Here is a 19,086-nt window from a genome sequence, read left to right on the forward strand (position 1 = left end):
ATAATTCCATCTTTACTCTTAGGCTTAGCATCTAGCATACTAGGATTTAATTTGAATTACTACTCACGTGGAAGAGAGTTGTAGTTAATTCTGCAAAAGGGATTACAGATCTATGTTCATTTTTAATAGCCAAGGCTTGCTTAATATGTCTGGGTTAAGGAGAAATCAAGGCTTCTCTTCCTTGTTTTTTTATCACATAGTGCAGTGATTTCCAAAGTTCTTGGTTTTGCACTCCTATCAATATTTAAGCACACATCTTTAATGTATATATAGTTCATTTATAAATTATATACATGCAGTAATACCTGTACTGGTACCTACATTACAAAACGTACACAAGAAGTAGAAGATTTAGAATTATGAGATAAAGACTAAATAATTTTTGAAAATGTTGGAGGTTTATTGGTAAAAAAAAACCTTTTAGCACTCACTGAAAAAATTATGAAGAATATTCTTGTTAATTAAAATCTTGGTTTAACATTTTGTGGTACAGTGGTTTGAAGGTATGGTTCTCCTTTAAGTTTATTTAGGTAAGATAAAAAGAAAATCTTGTTTTAATGACTGACACAGCTGAAGAAGATAGCTAAAGATAAATGGCTTCAGGGGGAAGAAGTGCGTTGTTGACTGCGCTTATTAAATCACAGTACCTTTTTTTAAATCATATCAACTAATTGTGTAAAGGTTTTTCTTAAATTTTGTCTAATAAATTTCCATCTACCTTGTCAATCAGTTCTTACATATTTAAAGCTTTGCAGTCCCTCCAGATGAGTGTTTTTAACAAATGGATTCAAAACCCACTGAAACTTTTTGGCAGATTTTCAAACAGATTAGAAATTTCTGTCTCCTAGCTTTTAAAATGTACAAATACAATAGCATTTATAGGTGACATGCATTGATTTTGGTAATAAGATGATATAATGATGGAAATATTTCCAGATATCTGTTTTCAAAATACTGTCTCTATAGCATGAGTTTCTTTTGAAAACCAGTTGCTTTTTTATTGTTGAAATGTCATCTTCACCTGGAAGGGGTACACAAAGTTTGTTTATTTTTTTCAAAAATGTCTGTTTTGTAGCATGCTACTGGTAACAAATGGATTCCACAGAAACAGTCACTGTATTTGAAACACTTCTTTTTGAAACCAGCAACACTCCCAGAGGCCACCAAAAACTAATATTCATGGTCAACAATGCTTCTAAGCAGTTGAACTTCTTGTGGTATAAAACTTTCTTATGGTGACTCTTTATCTCGTCACAAAGTATTGTAAGTACTTTACTGTTTAGTGGTCTTGTTTTCATAAAAGTAAGAACATCAGTGACATCCTGTTCTCTTCTTGCTCCGGATTCTTTGCTGCAATAAATTGCAATGGATGAATTTCATTTGTGCTGCAATATCTATCACCCCTACTAGATTCTAATTTTTATTCCAGCAACCATATCATTACTGGTTACGTTTTCACAGTTTTTCCATAAAACTTTTTTTTTTTAATTAAAGAAATAGTTTACTGTTCATAACATAGCTTCTCTAATACATTTCCTTCAGTGGCTCATGAAAAGTAGTTTTTTGTGTATTTCATTATTTGAAGAGAAAGTAGTAAATACCAGAAGTTGGGACATGATAGAAGCATCTGAACTTTCATCCAGCTATAGAGCAAACTTCCTACAGTGGATGATTTCTTCTAATACTTGTTTCTTCGGATCTTCACCACTGTTTTCTGTCTGTATTTCAACACCATTTGCTGACAAAGAAATGCACTTCAGTTTGTCGCTGTAGGTTTCCATGCATTATTTTAGCCATTTTTACAGTAGCAAAAAGTAAATTCTCTGATGGCATGTGGCATGTTTTTCCCTTTATCTTAGGTAAAATAACTTCAGAATTCAGGCTGCTACACATTTATCATTAAACTAAGTGAAATTTCGTAAAGTGCAAGATTGAATATCACATGACTTAAAAGCTTGCTGGGAAAAATGAAGGTTTATCTTTGTGTTCTGGATGGTTAGTTTTCAGATGTCTTTCTGATTGTGATGGCTTCATGCTACCATTGGCCAGTGTCTCAAGGCACAGTATGCATTTAGGGCGAGAGCAATTCTTAGCAATGGTGGACGTAAATACCTATTTCAGATAGTCTTGATAATTGAAACTTTTTTTAACCAACTTCTTGTCAGATGCCATTAGATTGTCATTGTATTTTACCTTGTAGTGTGACTGATGAAGAGCTTGTACAGGAGGAAGAGAAGTGTCAGCTCTGCCATTTTCTTGTTCACTTGCACTCACAGTATTAGTGTTACCTTCCACTGTTTCTTTACAGGGCTCTTTTTAAAACAGTTCTCCATTTTGTAAAGGTTAGTTTCATTAAAGCTGAGTAATACTATCCATAAATACACCTAATCAGGCATAGGCAGTCCGAAGTCCATCTCACTGCACAGAATAGGAATGGAATGATTGCACTGCTGTCGCTGCTCTGAGTTGTGGAGCACAAACTTCCCTCGGGATCCCACACCTGACACAGGGCCCTCAGACTTGTGGACTGAGTGAGCTTACCAGTGACAAACCAAACATTAAATGTTTGTAAAGGTGAATTTGTCATTGGTTTTTTTGGGTTTTGTTTTTTTTTTTTTTTCCTGGGTTGTTACTTTGTTGTGGCTTTGGTTTTGGGTAGGTTTTTTTGACTTCATTTGTTTGTTTTAGATAAAAATAAATCTAAATAGAAGTTCCAGTATGTTCTTCACATATCCTGTTGGTTGTCTTGCACACCTTCTGGTTGTGTGCACCCCTCTTTGAAGACTGCCTTCATGTTCAGTGGTTTGTCTTGTCAGAGAGGTGCAGGCTGGAAGAGCGGGAAGCTCTTCTCTTTCAGTGAACACCTTAAGGGCAAATAGTGTAGCTAAAAAGATTGGTTCCTTAGAGGATGATAAAGCCTTTAGGTAAATCCTGGCTTTCCTCACATCAATTAGCAGAAGTATGGATTGTCTTTCTCACTAGGGAGGCTGGCTTTCAGAGGTAGATTCTCAGTTAAGTCCTGAGGCAGCGTCACTGGACCCTGCTCTTGTGATAATGGGAAGCAATGACTTGTTAAGTTTTGTGTAGATCAGCACTACAGGTGAAAAAAAGATAAAAAGTACAAACAAAGTCCTGGCGATGTTATATCTGCGGAGGCAAAGTGCTAGTAACAGTTGGTCTCTGTATGTTGAATTGATATGATATAGTAAACTGCTAGTATCTATGCTGAATGGAAGTTGAAATGGCAACATGTTGCTACAGTGGGGGTTCAGTAGGACTTTATTTTCAGTGCCTCGTTTCTTCATTATGGACGCAGCTTAAGAGACGTGGCTGGAAAATGCCACAGATACAATTTTCCATTTGTTACAAGGGGAAAGGTAGCTCTTTATTCTCCTCTTTATGCAACTCATCTTCCTTTGTCTCAAACAAGTCTGCATATTCTGGTGGATTTCTTGATTTTTAGAAAAAGCTAGATCTGTGTTTTTATTTTATTGCTGCTGCTTTCTTACAGGTATTTTGTAAAAAACAAATAAGGTGCTCCTTTATGTCAGAAGCTGATCACTGGTGTGCTCTGGTGTTAGTCTAAAACTGCTTTACATGAGATAGAAGCAGAAAAAACCCAGTTGGTAATCAAGTCTGTTCTTTCTTTCTGCCTTGTAGATTCAGAGCTTTAGAGATAATTAAGTAACTCTTAGGCTGAAAAATTCTAGACAGTAGAGGGTTTCGAGGTTTTTTGTTGTGTTGATACAAAAAGGTTTTCTTTAAACTGCCTTTACACAAAATATTATTATGAGAAGTGCTAGACAATTTTTTTTTTTAGAGTAGAAAAAGGAAGAGGACAGTCTTCACTGAGAAGTATATAATAATTTAATCTTGGCATAAACATGTTCTCTTTTGGATCTTTTCAGTGACTTAAGTGATAAGACGAAAAATACTAATTTTCTCTCTAATAATGAAAATACTTTATACGCTGAAAACTGAGCACTTGAACTCTCTAGCTCTTAGTGTAGGGTGTGTTTTTTGCCTTAGGCTCTGCATCACTGTTACTGTTCATTCAAAGCCTTTAAATTTCTCAAGAGGAGAGTGTTTTGATATGTGGACTGGTGTAGTCCACATATCAAAATTTGGGGATTTATAGGTGTTACATATCATACAGTGCTGCTTGGTACTGTCTTAATGGTCTCCAATTTGCCTTTATTGCATATGTTCATGCAGAGTTTACTTATTTATTACTCCGCTTCCTACTTCCTTTGCAAACAGGAGCTTTACGTTTCTGAGTTACAGTGCTGTCTTTGTAGAGTTGTAGAGTGCCTCCAAGTCAGTGTTCTGCTGAAGCCCAGGTTGCAACATTGTATGAAAGGACAAGATAAAATAAACAATCCATTTCTAATCCTCAGAGCTTGTTAGTTACTTGTCCTGTGGCCAGTGATCCACAAAGTTCTTCACAATTCCGTAGAAATGAAGCTGTATTTGTTAATCTTACCTGATTTTTTTGTATGCGCTGTAGTTCTCTGAAGATGTCAGAGAGTATGTGGTGCACATGGGGAAGTGTACAGGCAGAACCTAGTAGTTTCACGTGTCTGCATTACTTTGGATGATTATAGTTAAAGGAGGCTCTGACCAGCATAGACTAGCCTTGTGTGTTGGAACTCCTGTAGTGCTTTCTAAGAGTTAATATGCATGTGCATATACTGCTGTAGCATCCTAAGTTTTGATAAATATTTCAGCAAGTCCTTTCTGTTTCCATAGTTTTAAAATTACCTGCTGCTACTTGGTTTGTCTTTTCACCTTTCCTTCTGCTAATCTGATGCTGACTAAGGCCTTTGAATTTCATACTACTGTTTTTTTCAATTCTGTGTACCAATTAGCTGTTAGTCTCTGGTAGAAATCCTTCATAAATGGTATCACTAGGGGAGCTCTAAACCAGCTGTGGTGAATGTTGCTATTTTTTCTTTGTTCTTGTTTCTTTTAATTTCAGTCCTTTCTCTCCCCATCCCTTTTACTTCTACCTGCAGATTTGTTTTATAGTCTTGCATTTATTAGTAATGTGGTTGAATTAAAATTTTTACTCTCATCAGATGTTACTGTGATGCAGTTGAGTTGTATGAGTTTGCTTTGTCCAAATCAGGCCAATCTATTGTGAGCAATTCCAAGAATTATGGAATTGCTCTTACTTTGCTGGTCCTTCTCAAAAGCCTAATGGGAATTCATTACCAGAATCCCAGCTTTGTTGAGAGCTAGCTGGCAAAATAAGGAGTCTCTGTGTTTTCTCTGAATATTATATGATCCACATCTGTTGGTATTATTTGACAGAGACCTTAGATGATAGCTGATCTCTTCGTAAATAATAAGATTTAGCACTAGGTAGTTTTTTTGCGTCCAACTCTACAGCAAATAGCATTATCCACTAGACTTTTATTTTCCTTATCTCAGTCCATTTGGTTTTGAAATTACCACTCAATTCTTCCTGGGAAGAACAACAAACAAAACTTCTCATCAACTGTCTGTCCCTGGAGATATACAAGAGCGGTCTGGATCTGGGTGTTCTGGTTTAGTGGTTTAGAGGTTGCAGTCACAGTGCTGGGTGGACAGTTGGATTGGATGATCTTGAAGGTCTCTTATAACCTTGGTAATTCTATGATTCTGTCTAGTCAGTGTAATTTTTGCTTACTTATCTAAATAGACTGTAAATTTTATTTTTTCTTTTCTTCCTTGTTCTCCCTCCACCATTGTCTCCTGTTCACATGTTTCTCATAATGTTAGCAATTTGACCAAGGTGGCTTATTCCAGTGTTAGTTTCCCCATGCTACCTTAGAAAACACTACCTTGTTTTGGTTGCCTCAGGCTCCTTGAGTAATTGAACCTATAGTTAGCACTGTATTGATGTGTGTGAACTATTTTACTGCTGTATGGAAAGCTGACTTAATTACCATCCATATGGCTTAGTATTTTACACGTTATTATTGTCCTCTTTGAGCAAGTCTTGTCCTGCATGGAGGTATTTGATTCCTTTCCCCTCCTGCAAGGTTATGTAGGATTTACACATTTTTGGTGACTTTTTATCACCGTAACTTTGGCTGGTATTTACTTGTGTCTCTTCATGCTGAGCTTTTTTCTATTTCTCTTCATTTATAGTTAGTGCTGCCTTCTGTAGTCCCGCTGACATTTATGGCACTTTGTTTTGCTGAGAAATGCAGTTGTTTTATAATGGTGTGATTTACCCAGTATTTAAGGTAAGGCAACGTTTGTGTACAGAAACATTATTACAATGAAAATCTCTTTGAACAATTGTCATCAAGTGCCATTAATTTCTGGCACAGTTTAACCTCCAGTCATGTTCTGTAGTGGATGACCTGCTTTATTGGCAGGTGAGGTCAGTGTTACAGCACCATGCCTGAAGTAAGGCTTTGATGAAGGAAACTGGAAATTTGGGAGCAGCCTTGTTGCTTCCCAGTTTTCCTCTCAGCAGGTGCAAGGAAGCCCAGTAGCAGTGTGTTTCCCCACATCTCCCCCTCCAGGGCAAGGAAGTTTCACCATGGTGTGTCTGTTTGCCTCTCTTTCTTTCAGCGTTACCAGTTGCAGATGGCTGATGGAAGTGCAGCCTGCAGGGGTCTGTTTATGAATAGCTTCATTTCTTCTGCACTGGCACAATTTTGTTGGTGCCAGCAAAAGCAGAAAGAGGAGTGGGTTTGCTTTGTTTTGTAGCTTTAAATGTCAGTTAAGTGTGCTCTAGGGCACACACTTCCCTCTCCCCTGCCCCATGTCCAGCTGACTGTACTGTCAGTCAGATGAATTGTGCTGGCAGAGATTGGCCGGGCTTTGATACCACTTTTTAATATGTTTGATTCTGCTTCATGTTTACTCTGGTTTTTAAGCATTTGCAGTCAATGTGTACATAATTTAAAGTTGTTTTGCTATGTGATGTTTCTTTTCTCACGATATCTTTGAAATTAGTAGTATTAGTAGTATTAATTTACTGAGGAATCTTACTGAAGTTTTAACTCAGCTACTCTGTGAAGTTGTTCTAGACAAACAAATGTAAATTTTTTGAATGGTCATAAAATAAATATTGGGCATTCTAAGTATGTTAAATCTGGTGTAAAACAAATATACAGGTGAAATAATCTGGCAGTTCAAGTGTATGCCAAGGAAAGTGGCTTGGCACAAGTCATACCACACATGACAAATTCAGAATTGTCTGCATGGGAAAATTGTCTTTTTGTTTAACAGAAAAACATGGTCTGTGTAGCCTTTTGGTTTTTTTTTTTAAGGAGTACTGCTAATCTGTAAAGATTGAAAACAATCTTTAGTTGGACAGGTCTTTATGAAGTAGATTTAACTGTTAAAATGGGGTTTGATGAAGCTAAGTAAGGATTTTGGAGGGGGTGAAGGTGGACAGTTTGTGTGGGTAAAAAACATTTCTGTCACGTTTTATTTTCCTTGCTTGACTCTGCCATATTAATTTGAATGTCTTTGCATTATCTTTCCTTTTTTTGGCTTCACAGAGAGTATCTGGTTACACTTTGAATTTTTATATCCTGTATATTTTTAACTTCATTCATCTGAACTTATTTAATCGTCTGCATCCATTTTTGTGCTACCTATATGTCTGGTCTAACTTAACAGTTGACTTATAGGTGAAGCTAAGGCAACTTTTTTTTTCCTTTTAATCCTGTTACCTTGGCAGTTGTGTAATATCCTACTAACTTGCCATTGCAGCCGATCAGATGAAGATTCCGGGTCAGCATCAGGTTCTGGATCTGGTTCAAGCTCTGGAAGCAGCAGTGATGGAAGCAGCAGCCAGTCAGGCAGCAGTGACTCTGACTCTGGTTCAGAGTCAGGCTCTCAGTCAGAATCAGAGTCTGACACATCTAGAGAGAAGAAACAAATTCAATCTAAACCACCAAAAGTTGATGGATCTGAGGTAAAGAAGACACATAAATGAACCCTTTGGAGGAAGGGACGGGGGAATATTAAAAACAATCTTTCTGTGCAGTTAGTTTCAAGAGCAGTGTTCATTTAAAAAATAAAAGAACATAATGAAGTGTTCTTAATTAGATTTTAACTTGATTGGATTAGTGAATGCATTTCCTTATCTGCCTTAAACATTGGACAAGTTTCTCATGTGTAAATACTTGAATTAGTGCTTTTAGAATTCTCTCATTTTTAAGTATTTTGAGTTAAAAGCCTACCTAAATTTCATCAGAGTGAAGCGTACCCTAATTTATTGGAATTTACAGAAGATAAAGACACATGTAATGTTATTTCTGAGATTTTATTTTTACATTGTTTCTCTGGCATTTGATTTCCTTGTATCAATAATTTACATTTTTTTCTCTAATGCTTGGTTTCCTTGCATCAGTAAATGATGGTATAAAAATGTCAAGCTTACATACAGTTGGCCATCTTTATCAGTAAGTCAGCTAAAGGCAGGAAAAAGTAGTGTTTAGAAATCCCTTTAATCCAGTGGGCCAGAGTTACCTGCATTCTCCTATGTTGTATGGACTTCACTGGAGTGTTAGACCATATTTATGAAAGGTAGTAGTTTATTAGTTACCACAAGAATTGAAGACTGTTAAGAATTCTGTGTTATTTTTTTTTATGTACTTTAGTATTACTGTATGAAACAAAAACTTAGCAGTTAAGTGGTCTGAAAGAATTCATCTGTGTCAGTTTAAAACTTAACTTTAAAACTTTCAAATGTTTTACCTTAAAAATACCTACACAACTGTTGCTAAATCGTTGTAGTAATTGTCCTGGCAATTAGCATATAACATTCTCTTTTGCAGAAATCTTACTACTTTAAAAAGCTAGCTGATATTATTAGTTAATACAGTATTTTGTAATGAATTTTTTGAATTGATAAAGATCAGTGTTAATAGGATGCTACTTAGGAAAAGTAAATATGTGGTAAACTGGATACTCAGTATGTTTAACTGACTTGGCATCTCTGTTCCTGTTTAGTTTTGGAAGTCTAGTCCGAGTATACTTGCTGTGCAAAGATCAGCAGTGCTCAAGAAACAACAGCAACAACAAAAGGCAGCCTCGTCAGACAGTGCTTCAGAAGAGGTGATTAGCATAATTTAGATTTTTAAAAATGTAAATATGCCTGTCTTATTGTCTTATATGTTAGAATAAAATTAGTAGGGCCAGTTGCTATTCTCTGAGTGTGCGTACAAGTCTGGGTTTAGTCTGTAACAGTAATATTCAAATAACTGGCAATTTTATAAGGAAAATAAAAATATCTCTAGTTACTTGTTTTCAAGTGAGTTGTCTCAAAATTAGAGCAGCCTCGATTCCATGCTATTTTTAGATAGATATTCTGTGTTGTCTTAAGCTACACAGTACTGCCTTACATTGAATATTTGGCTTCTTGAGTTTTGTAATGACAGATAAAAATGCTAAAATATTTTTTCAGTTTGTTTCTGTATAAAGTGGCTGCTGCAGTTTTCAAATATTCCATGTAGAGTAGAAAACTACGGTTTTATAAATTTTCTAATAGTTACCACAAAAGAATTTTTGTATTTTAAGTGAGGCCTGTGTTTCAGGTGTTTCAAAATCTAAATCATAGGCTAAAGAAATGTTGACTTCATGCTATATGAACATCTTTTAAGAACACTAGTCTGAACTATGAAATGGAAATTATTTGCAAAGCAGTCTTTTTGTCCTTCATTACAAAGGCTATGCCAGATATCACAGTCATTTGGTTGCATTTCTAGTTCTATGTGATTTAGCAACTCCTCATTTAAACTTAAAATTTAATCACCTGTCATTAAAACATTAATTTACACCGGTTAAGCACTCTCTTCCTGAAAGATATTTTTCAGGATAAAAGTTAATCTAAATCTAAACTTAAGCTGATGAGATTGGTGTTAGCAAAATCTAAGTTTAAGAGGATTCTTGTTTTTTCTTTGAGTGTAAAGAAAGAAGAAGCACACTATTCTGAGAGTTTTCTTAAACTGCTATTTTAATATGAAACAATATGGAAGGTGAGAAGGCTCCTTCTCAGAGTAGGAGATTTTATTAGAATTTTGATAGAATCGTCTTGATTAACGTGAGGCTGCTTAAACCATGACCATGTGTGTAGTCACAATGTTAATTTTTTAAGAAGGGTTTTTTTTCTGATGTTCTCCAGAGCTGTGGTGGCACAGTGTATTCATAGATGGATAAATGCAAAAACAATAGCAGTCTTTATCTCATTCTGTATTAACACTACACTGCGGGGGATGAAGAGGGTAAAACATGAATCATATGCCTCCAGTATGGAGGTAAAAGCTGATTTATCTTTTAAATGTTAGAAGTACTTAATTATTTTTGTGATAATGAATTGGGTTTGGGGTTTTTTTCCTTCACCTGCAGGACTCTTCAAGTAGTGAAGATTCAGCAGATGACTCATCCAGTGAAAACAAGAAGAAAAAACATAAAGAGTAAGATATTTTCATAAGTATTAGCACAAATTTTTTATCATAGAGACATGTGCTAATAATTTATGCTTCACTTCCTCATCCTTGAAGTGCTTATGTTCCCTTTTTAATTCGTCTTGATCTTTCATATCCAGTTTTGCAGTTTTTAAAATAGACTCTAAAATGAACATCATATTAGTTTCTTATAAGAAGAGTTTAGACTGTTGAAAACATTAATCAGTGCTTTTATTTTTAAAATACTTTGTTGCAGTTTGTTTTTGAACTAAAGGCCTTCCCTAAAAATTCATGTAGAAATGGGTTGTCTCACAGGAAATTCAAGTTATAATCCCTCAGTTAGTGCCAGATTCTTTTTGTTTGGATTTGTGCGGGGTTGTTTGCGTTTTGGGGTTTTTTTCCCTCTCTGGTATGTTTAAAAGTTTTTATAGTTTTGATAGTAAATAACTTTATTAACTAGCAAAGAGCTTTTACTGAAAGTAGCCTCCTTCTAAATGATAGGTTATATGTTATAATTGTGACAGTTATGGAGAATCAGTGACCTGTGTTTTTTATGAGCAGTGTGTAAAAATTGAGCCATTCTATCATTCTTCGTCTCCCAATTCATAAATCACTTCAGGGTTAAGGGCTGCCAGTATAATGTCTTCAGGAAATGTTAGTTGAGTGGAAAAAAAAAAGGAGACATAAAAAAAAGCACTCTGCAAAATGGTACTTCCTTAGCAATGAGCTGTTATTCACACTCTTTTGTTAGTTATGAGTTTGATTGTATCTAATAGCATACTCCATTCAAGAAAGATATTAAAGTGTAGGAAACTGTAACCAAATCACTTCATGTATCCACTGCTCGAATGTTTATCCTGTGGCTCATATGAGAAAGTCTGTCTGTAGTTCTTATCTGACAGACAGATCAGAGATTTCTCAATATATAAATCAGTACATGTTCAAGCCTTAGAGGATGGTGCTTTCTATCTATTATATTTCAAAAGAAATACAGGTTGTGGATTCATGTTATTATTTTTTAATTTACTGCTTGTAGAAAAAGTGTTTTTTAAGGACAGCACCAAGGAATTCCAGTCGCTCTAGACAGAAAGACAGCTTCATTGGGGGCCCAGTGTAAATGCCTATCTGCTAACATAAGCAGTGTGGGGAATAAATGGGAGGAATGAGAGATGTGTGCACACCTGCAGGGCTCTGTCTTACTGGCATCGTGACTCCTATGACTGGACTGGAGTTTTGATAGGATACAGGCTCTTCAGGAAGGTCAGGCTGGGAAGAAGAGGAGGTGCTGTTGCCTTCCGTGTCAATTACCAGATGGAGTGCATGGAGCTCCCCCTGCAGGTGGATGACTAAGAGCTTAGGGATCAGGATCAAAGGGAGAGCAGGGACAGGTGACATTATAGTGAGGGTCTGCCCATTATAGTGGGCTGCCTAACCAGAAAGACCAAGCCAATGAGGCCATCTACAGGCAAAGAGGAGCAGCCTCACATTCTCCAAGTGATAGAGAAGCCAACAAGGAGAGGTACTATACTGGACCTTACTCTCACCAACAAGGAGGGGCTGGTGGGGAATGTAAAGCTCAAGAGTAGCCTGGGCTGCAGTGACCATAAAAGGGTGGAGCTCGAGATACTCAGGGCAGCAGAGAGGATGCACAACAAGCTCACTGGACTTCAGGAGTGCAGATTTCTCTCTTCAAGGATCTCCTTGGCAGAATGTCACGGGACAGAGCCCTATAGGGAAAAGGAACCCAGGAGAGCTGAATGATATTCAAGGATTGCCTCCTCCAGGCTCAAGAGTAATGCATCCCTCTAATGAGGAAATCAGAGAAGAACACCAGGAGGCTTGCATGGGTGAACAAGAAGCTCCTGGACAAACTTTAACAGGTGGCTTACCAAGGATGGAAGCAGGGAAAGGTAGCTTGGAATGATAAAGAAAAAATGTCTGAACAGCCAGGGATCTGATTAGGAAAGCTGAAGGACCAGCAGAAGTAAATTTTGCCAGGGATATCCATGGTAACAAAAAAAGCTTCTTTAGGTACATCAGGGATAAAAGAAAGACTAGGGAAAATGTGAGCCTTCTCAGGAAGGATATGTGATAAAAAATTAGATGGAGGTTGCATTCAAAGAGTTGTGGTCAGCAGCTCAGTGTCACAGTAGAGGACATGGAAGAGTGTCATTCCTCAGGAGCTGGTATTGGGAACAATGCCATTTAACATTGTCGTCAGCATCACGGACAGTGGGATTGAGGGCATCCTCAGCAAATCTGCCCATGGCACCGAGCTGTGTGGTGCAGCTGACACCAAGCTGGAGGGAAGGGATGTCATCCAGAGGGAGCTGGACAGGCTTGAGAGATGGGCCTGTGTGAACCTTATGAAGTTCAAAAAGGTTAAGTGCAAGGTCCTGCACCTGGCTCGGGGCAATCCCAGGCTGGGCAGAGAATGCATTGAAAGCGGTCCTGGGGAGAAAGACTTGGGGGTGTTTGGTGGATGAAGAGCCCCATAGGAGTCATCAGTGTGCACTGGCAGCCCAGAAAGGAAATCGTGTCCTGGGCTGCAGCACAAGCAGAGTGGGCAGCAGGTCAGGGGAGGTCATTCTGTCCCTCTGCTTTGCTCTTGTGAAACCCCACCTGGAATGTTGCATTGAGCTCGAGCCTTCAACAGAAGAAGGATGTGGGCCTGCTGGAGCATCCAGAGGAGGCCACTAAGATGACCAGAGGGCTGGAGCACCTCACCAATGAAGACAGGCTGAGAGAGTTGGAGCTATTCAGCCCGTACAAGAGAAGATTTCTGGAAATACCCTATAGCACCTTCCAGTACCTGAAGGAGGGCTATAAGAGAGCTGAAGGGAGTCTTCTCACAAGGACATATAGTGATAGGATAAGGAGAAATGGCCTTAAGCTGAAGAAGGGTAGATTTGGATTAGATGTTAGAAAGTAATTCTTTACTGTGAGAGTGGCAAGGTGCTGAAACAGGTTGCCCAGAGAAGCTGTGCATGCCACATCCCTGCAGGTATTCAAAACCAGGTTGGTTATGGCTCTGATCAGCCTGGTCTAGTGGAAGTGTCCATGTCCAGGGCAGGTGCGTTGGAGCTAGATGATCTTTAAGGTCCCTTCCAATCCAAACCATTCTGTTTATTAAGACATCCTGTACCATTGTTATGTGTCATCTGTACAGTAGATGTATTTGGGATGACTGAAACAATGAGAATGTAATTTCCTCCAGGAGACAATGCCCTGAAAGACAAGAAAGGGAGGAGGGATCAAAATGCCCGTTCCTACGCTTCCCGATGCGAAATTTAAGGAAGATGTTTCTTAGTAATATTACACCTTTGATGAACAGTACTACTGCTCTAGCACCCCGATCAAGTAGACCTAAACCTGATATTAGTATAAAGATTTATCAGTATCTCAGCAGTGTATGCCCAACTCTTTGTTTTTTCTTGTACATTAAGCTATTAAGATTAAATTCACCTGTATAATGTCAGAGTTTGAGTCAAGATACTGTCATCACTGGGTACATCTTTCCTGTTGCGAAGTAGAAGATCTCAGTTAAGCAGAAATAAGGAGATCCTGCTGGTCAGTCACAAGTGTCTTACTCATAATACCTTGCCTGCCTATGAAACGCTGATGTGGGAGCTTAGTGGGAAGTTTTGGGAGCCAGTGCCGCTCACAGGTTACTGCAGTTCAGTTTTTTCTGAGTGTTTCTCAAAACTGCCTTTATTATTCTTTGATTCTCATGCAAAAGTTGCTGATTCTTCACATCGGTTGCATAGGCATTAGACAGTATGGGTCTCTCCAGAATATAATATGACAGGACTTTATAATTTGAACACATGTTAGTTCTGATTACTGTGTATCTTTCCAGTTTGACTTGTTAAGTGCTGTTTTCTTAATGTCATGTTAACTCATTTGTCATGCTAAATTTACACTGTTGTTATTTTAGATTTTAAATCTACTTGATAACAGAAAACGTAGTCCAGCTCCCATTGGTCACTTTTTAATTATCTAGTATTTATTGATGACAATTTTCTGTCTCTTTAGCTGAAATAACTGTTACGAGATTTTTATTTCTGGGAAGAATGTTGAAATTACAGCAGATCCCTTGTGGATGAATAATTATTCTAAAAAACCCAATAATGTAAATTACTGGTTTGTCTTTCAATATGTACAGTGAAGACTGGCAAATGTCAGGATCTGGGTCGGTATCAGGAACTGGTTCTGATTCTGAATCGGCAGAAGATAATGAGAAAAGCAGTTGTGAGGAGAGTGAATCTGACTATGAGCCAAAAAACAAGGTCAAAAGCCGGAAACCTCCAACCAGGTAAGAAGTCAGGCATTTGGATACTCTGATACTATTTCTAATAAGCAGTTGAGTATTTACACAATACATGTGACTGAAAACATTAATGCTTATTTTTTAAAAAAGTACCTTTTTTTTTAAAGAATAATAATAATAATAACATGTTAATACTTTTTAGTGAGTATCTTGTCCTGTCTGCTTTAATTGAAAGTGGAGTAACTGAGCATGCATGAAATATGGGTATTCAGAAAGCAATGTAGCAGATTTATTGTTGTCACTTTTGACGCATTGCTGTGTCATATCTTACTGTCTTTAAGAATTAAGCCAAAAAGTGGCAAAAAGAGCGCAGGACCGAAAAAGAGACAACTTGATTCGTCAGAGGATGAGGAGGAGGAAGATGATGATGATGACGATTATGATAAGAGGGGATCTCGTCGCCAAGCAACAGTCAACATCAGTTACAAAGAAGCTGAAGAAACCAAGACAGATTCTGATGATTTGCTAGAAGTTTGTGGAGAAGATGTCCCACAACCTGAAGAAGATGAATTTGAAACTATAGAAAAGTTTATGGATAGTCGAGTTGGCCGAAAAGGAGGTATTTTTTTCAGTGTTCTTAAGATCCTGGTGTGCGTTGTGGTAACTTCAGCAAATCTTCTCAGCTATAGGTCACCCGTGAGGTTTATAAACAGCAATAATTTTAAAGATACTAAAAAGTCACATTGTTTAGCCTTCCATATTCATAAGGATGTTCCTTTTTAAAGTCCCTTCTAAGTATTGAAGAGAGAAATATAGAAAAATTGCGTACCTAAGTAGAAAATAAAAATTGAAGATAACTCTGTATTGCATAAATGCACACCATATTGTTTTGCCACTGTTTATACACTTCAGTGATACTTGATCAGTATAAATTATATGCAGTGGACTGGAGAATGTGGACTAAATGGGAGAGCTGACTAATATTCTGAAAACTGAAAAAAAATTCAGTTTTTGCTGTACAAATGCAGAACAATGTGTGGAATGGCTACAAAATGCATCTAAAATTTCAGTGGTGCACTTGTATGTGAATAATGGTAGGCATGTAATATTTCCAGTAATAATGGGATGGAGTGTCTAGCAGTTCTGCTTTGTATTAGTGTCTGCAAGTTAAAATCATGGAATCATGGAGTGGTTTGGGTTGGAAGGGACCTTAAAGATCATCAGTTCCAACCCCTCTGCCATCAACAGGGACACATTCCACTAGACCAGGTTGCTCAGAGCCCCATCCAACCTGGCCTTAATACTTCCAGGGATGGAGAATCAACAGCTTGTCTGGGAAACCAGTTATAGTGCCTCACCCCCTTCACAGTAAAGAATTTCTTCCTAATACGTAACCTACACCTACCCTCCTTCAGTTTAAAGCCATTACCCCTTGTCCTACCACTTACCCCTTGTCCTACCACTGTATCCCCATATAGAAAGTCTCTCTCCAGCTTTCCTGTAGGCCTCCTTTAGGAACGGGAAGGTGCTATAGGTCTCCCTGGAGCCGCCTTTTCTCCTGATATAACAGCCCCAACTCTCTCAGCCTGTCTTCATTGGTGAGGTGCTCCAGCCCTCTGGTCATCTTAGTGGCCTCCTCTGGATGCTCCAGCAGGCCCACATCCTTCTTCTGTTGAAGGCTCGAGCTCAATGCAACATTCCAGGTGGGGTTTCACAAGAGCAAAGCAGAGGGACAGAATGACCTCCCCTGACCTGCTGCCCACTCTGCTTGTGCTGCAGCCCAGGACACGATTTCCTTTCTGGGCTGCCAGTGCACACTGATGACTCCTATGGGGCTCTTCATCCACCAAACACCCCCAAGTCTTTCTCCCCAGGACCGCTTTCAATGCATTCTCTGCCCAGCCTGGGATTGCCCCGAGCCAGGTGCAGGACCTTGCACTTAACCTTTTTGAACTTCATAAGGTTCACACAGGCCCATCTCTCAAGCCTGTCCAGCTCCCTCTGGATGACATCCCTTCCCTCCAGCTTGGTGTCAGCTGCACCACACAGCTCGGTGCCATGGGCAGATTTGCTGAGGATGCCCTCAATCCCACTGTCCGTGATGCTGACGACAATGTTAAATGGCATTGTTCCCAATACCAGCTCCTGAGGAATGACACTCTTCCATGTCCTCAGCTGACACTGAGCCGTTGACTACAACTCTTTGAATGCAACATCTGCCTACTTCTCTGTCTGCTGAATGGTATAGTTGTCAAAGCCATATCTCTCCAGTTCACAGACAAGGACGTCGTGCAGGACAGTGTCAAATGCTTTGCACAAGTCCAGCTATAAGATGTCTATTGCCCTTCCCTCCTCCACCACTGCTGTATCCCCAGTTGTAGAAGGCCACCAGACTTGTTGGGGTGATTTGCCTTTAGTGAAGCCGTGTTGGCTGTCACTAGTCACCTCCTTATTTCCCACGTGCCTTAACAGTTTCTAGGAGGATCTGCACTATGATCTTGCCAGGCACTGAGGTGAGACTGCCCAGCCTTCAGTTCCTTGTGTCTTCCTTCTTTCCCTGTGTTAAAAATGAAGTTTATGTTTCCCCTTTCCAGTCAGTGGGAACTTCACTGAAACACCATGACTTCTCAAAGATGATGGGTAGTGGTTTGTTTAGCCACTTCCTCCACCAGTTCCCTCAGGACTCGACAAAGCATCTTATCAGATCCCATGGATCTGATCCATGTGCACCTTCAGTTTCTTTAACTGGTTTCAGACCTGCTCTTTTCATACAGCGGGTGATTCTTCATTCTACCAGTTCCAGCCTTTGCCTCATTTGGTGTGGCAGCAGCACTTGCTTGTGAAGACTGAGGCAAAACAGTTGTTGAGTTACCTCTGCCTTCTCCATGTCCTAGGTAACTGGTTCTCCCTGAGGGTCCATACTAGGATTCTAATTACAAAAACAAACACACAGAAAACCTCCCATGTAAACCCTGAGCCCCTTGCACTTCAGGGCTACCTTTCTGCATTAGTTATATCCACTATCTAAAGTTTTTGACCGCTCTCAGAACTTCTAATCTTCCTCTCAAATTCCTTCTCCAATGCTGTCCCATAATTCAACGTATCCTCCTCCAGTGCTTAGTGTTACTGCTGTGGTCAAAACCTTAAGAACTAAGCTGCTCACATTCTTCCTGCCCAGATAATGTTGCTGCTTGTGATGCTTTTTGGTGTTGCCTCTCTCTGTGACTATCTGGCCCCAGCAGCTGGGGCTCATTTCCTTATCAGGCTGTTTTCACAAAAAGGAGCCTGTTTACTGCTGCTGCAATACAGTCTGTACTTAATTTACATTTTTCCCCAGTAAGATAACAGAGGCAGAAAAAGTAATGAAACATGTTTAGAAAGAAACAGATTTCTAGTGTCTCTGGTAGTAGGTTTGCCATGTCTCAAGGTTGACCAAGCATAACATCTTTTGTATGCTCAGAGATGGGAGTAATATAACAGAAGATGACAGTGTTAGTGGAGCATTCCCTGGTGACTTCTTTAGAAACTAGGAATCCAAATAAAATTCTCATGAGGAAAGATAGGATATTGCAGGATAGGTGTAGAAATTTTGGTTGCTTTTTTGGTTGTCTTTTGATTACTTGTGTGTGTGTTGACACACCTAGATTATAATTGTTCAAATAATCACGAGTACTGTAGAATGCTAGTGAATTATACGCTCGTCTTAAAGTATCATCAGTTACTTTCTCTGCTGCATTTCTAACTGGTTAACTTATGACAATGCACACTTTACTCAAGGCTTATGATGTGGTTTCTTTCTCAGCCACAGGTGCTGCAACCACCATCTATGCAGTTGAAGCAGATGGTGACCCAAATGCTGGATTTGAAAAGTCAAAGGAGCCAGGAGAAATACAGTATCTTATTAAATGGAAAGGTTGGTCACACATCCATAACACCTGGGAAACTGAAGAAACACTGAAGCAACAAAATGTTAAAGGAATGAAGAAACTGGACAATTATAAGAAAAAGGATCAAGAAACAAAACGATGGTGAATATTTTTATGTAGACTTCCATGATACTTATTTTGAAACAATATAGATGCTCTGTTGTGCTTCTGAGACCTATTGCCTGGTTTTGAGGACATAATTTTGAGTGTCTGTGCAACAGGAAGACAAAAACTTTAAAAATTGAAGCCTCTTTAATATGTTCCTGTAGGATAATTTTCTGAACCTGATTTGTGTTTGTGTGTTTTAAATGGATTTTTAACAAGAAGGGTAAATGTTTAAAAATAAATAATAAATTGTACCTTTTACTAATATTTCCATTATACTTTGATCAGAGTTCTCCAGGAATTGCTGCAGGGCTCAGTGTTTTCTTGGTGCATTAGCCATTTTTGATTACTTTGAAGCATTCTTGGC

At 38.6% G+C, this 19,086-nt stretch overlaps 1 protein-coding gene across 2 annotated transcripts in view; it reads left to right on the top strand.

Annotated features, from left to right (window-relative positions):
- Window positions 1-19,086, top strand: part of CHD1 (chromodomain helicase DNA binding protein 1) — a 60,369-nt gene that overhangs the window by 10,857 nt on the left and 30,426 nt on the right. For both annotated transcript variants that reach the window (XM_064640864.1, XM_064640865.1), the window contains exons 3-8: window positions 7,720-7,924; window positions 8,965-9,069; window positions 10,360-10,427; window positions 14,584-14,733; window positions 15,030-15,307; window positions 18,491-18,716. In XM_064640864.1, the coding sequence (XP_064496934.1) occupies window positions 7,720-7,924; window positions 8,965-9,069; window positions 10,360-10,427; window positions 14,584-14,733; window positions 15,030-15,307; window positions 18,491-18,716 (1,032 nt within the window). The remainder of the gene's footprint in view (window positions 1-7,719; window positions 7,925-8,964; window positions 9,070-10,359; window positions 10,428-14,583; window positions 14,734-15,029; window positions 15,308-18,490; window positions 18,717-19,086) is intronic.

The sequence above is a fragment of the Pseudopipra pipra genome, chromosome Z (assembly GCF_036250125.1).
Source record: "Pseudopipra pipra isolate bDixPip1 chromosome Z, bDixPip1.hap1, whole genome shotgun sequence".
Taxonomy (NCBI): Eukaryota; Metazoa; Chordata; class Aves; order Passeriformes; family Pipridae; genus Pseudopipra; species Pseudopipra pipra.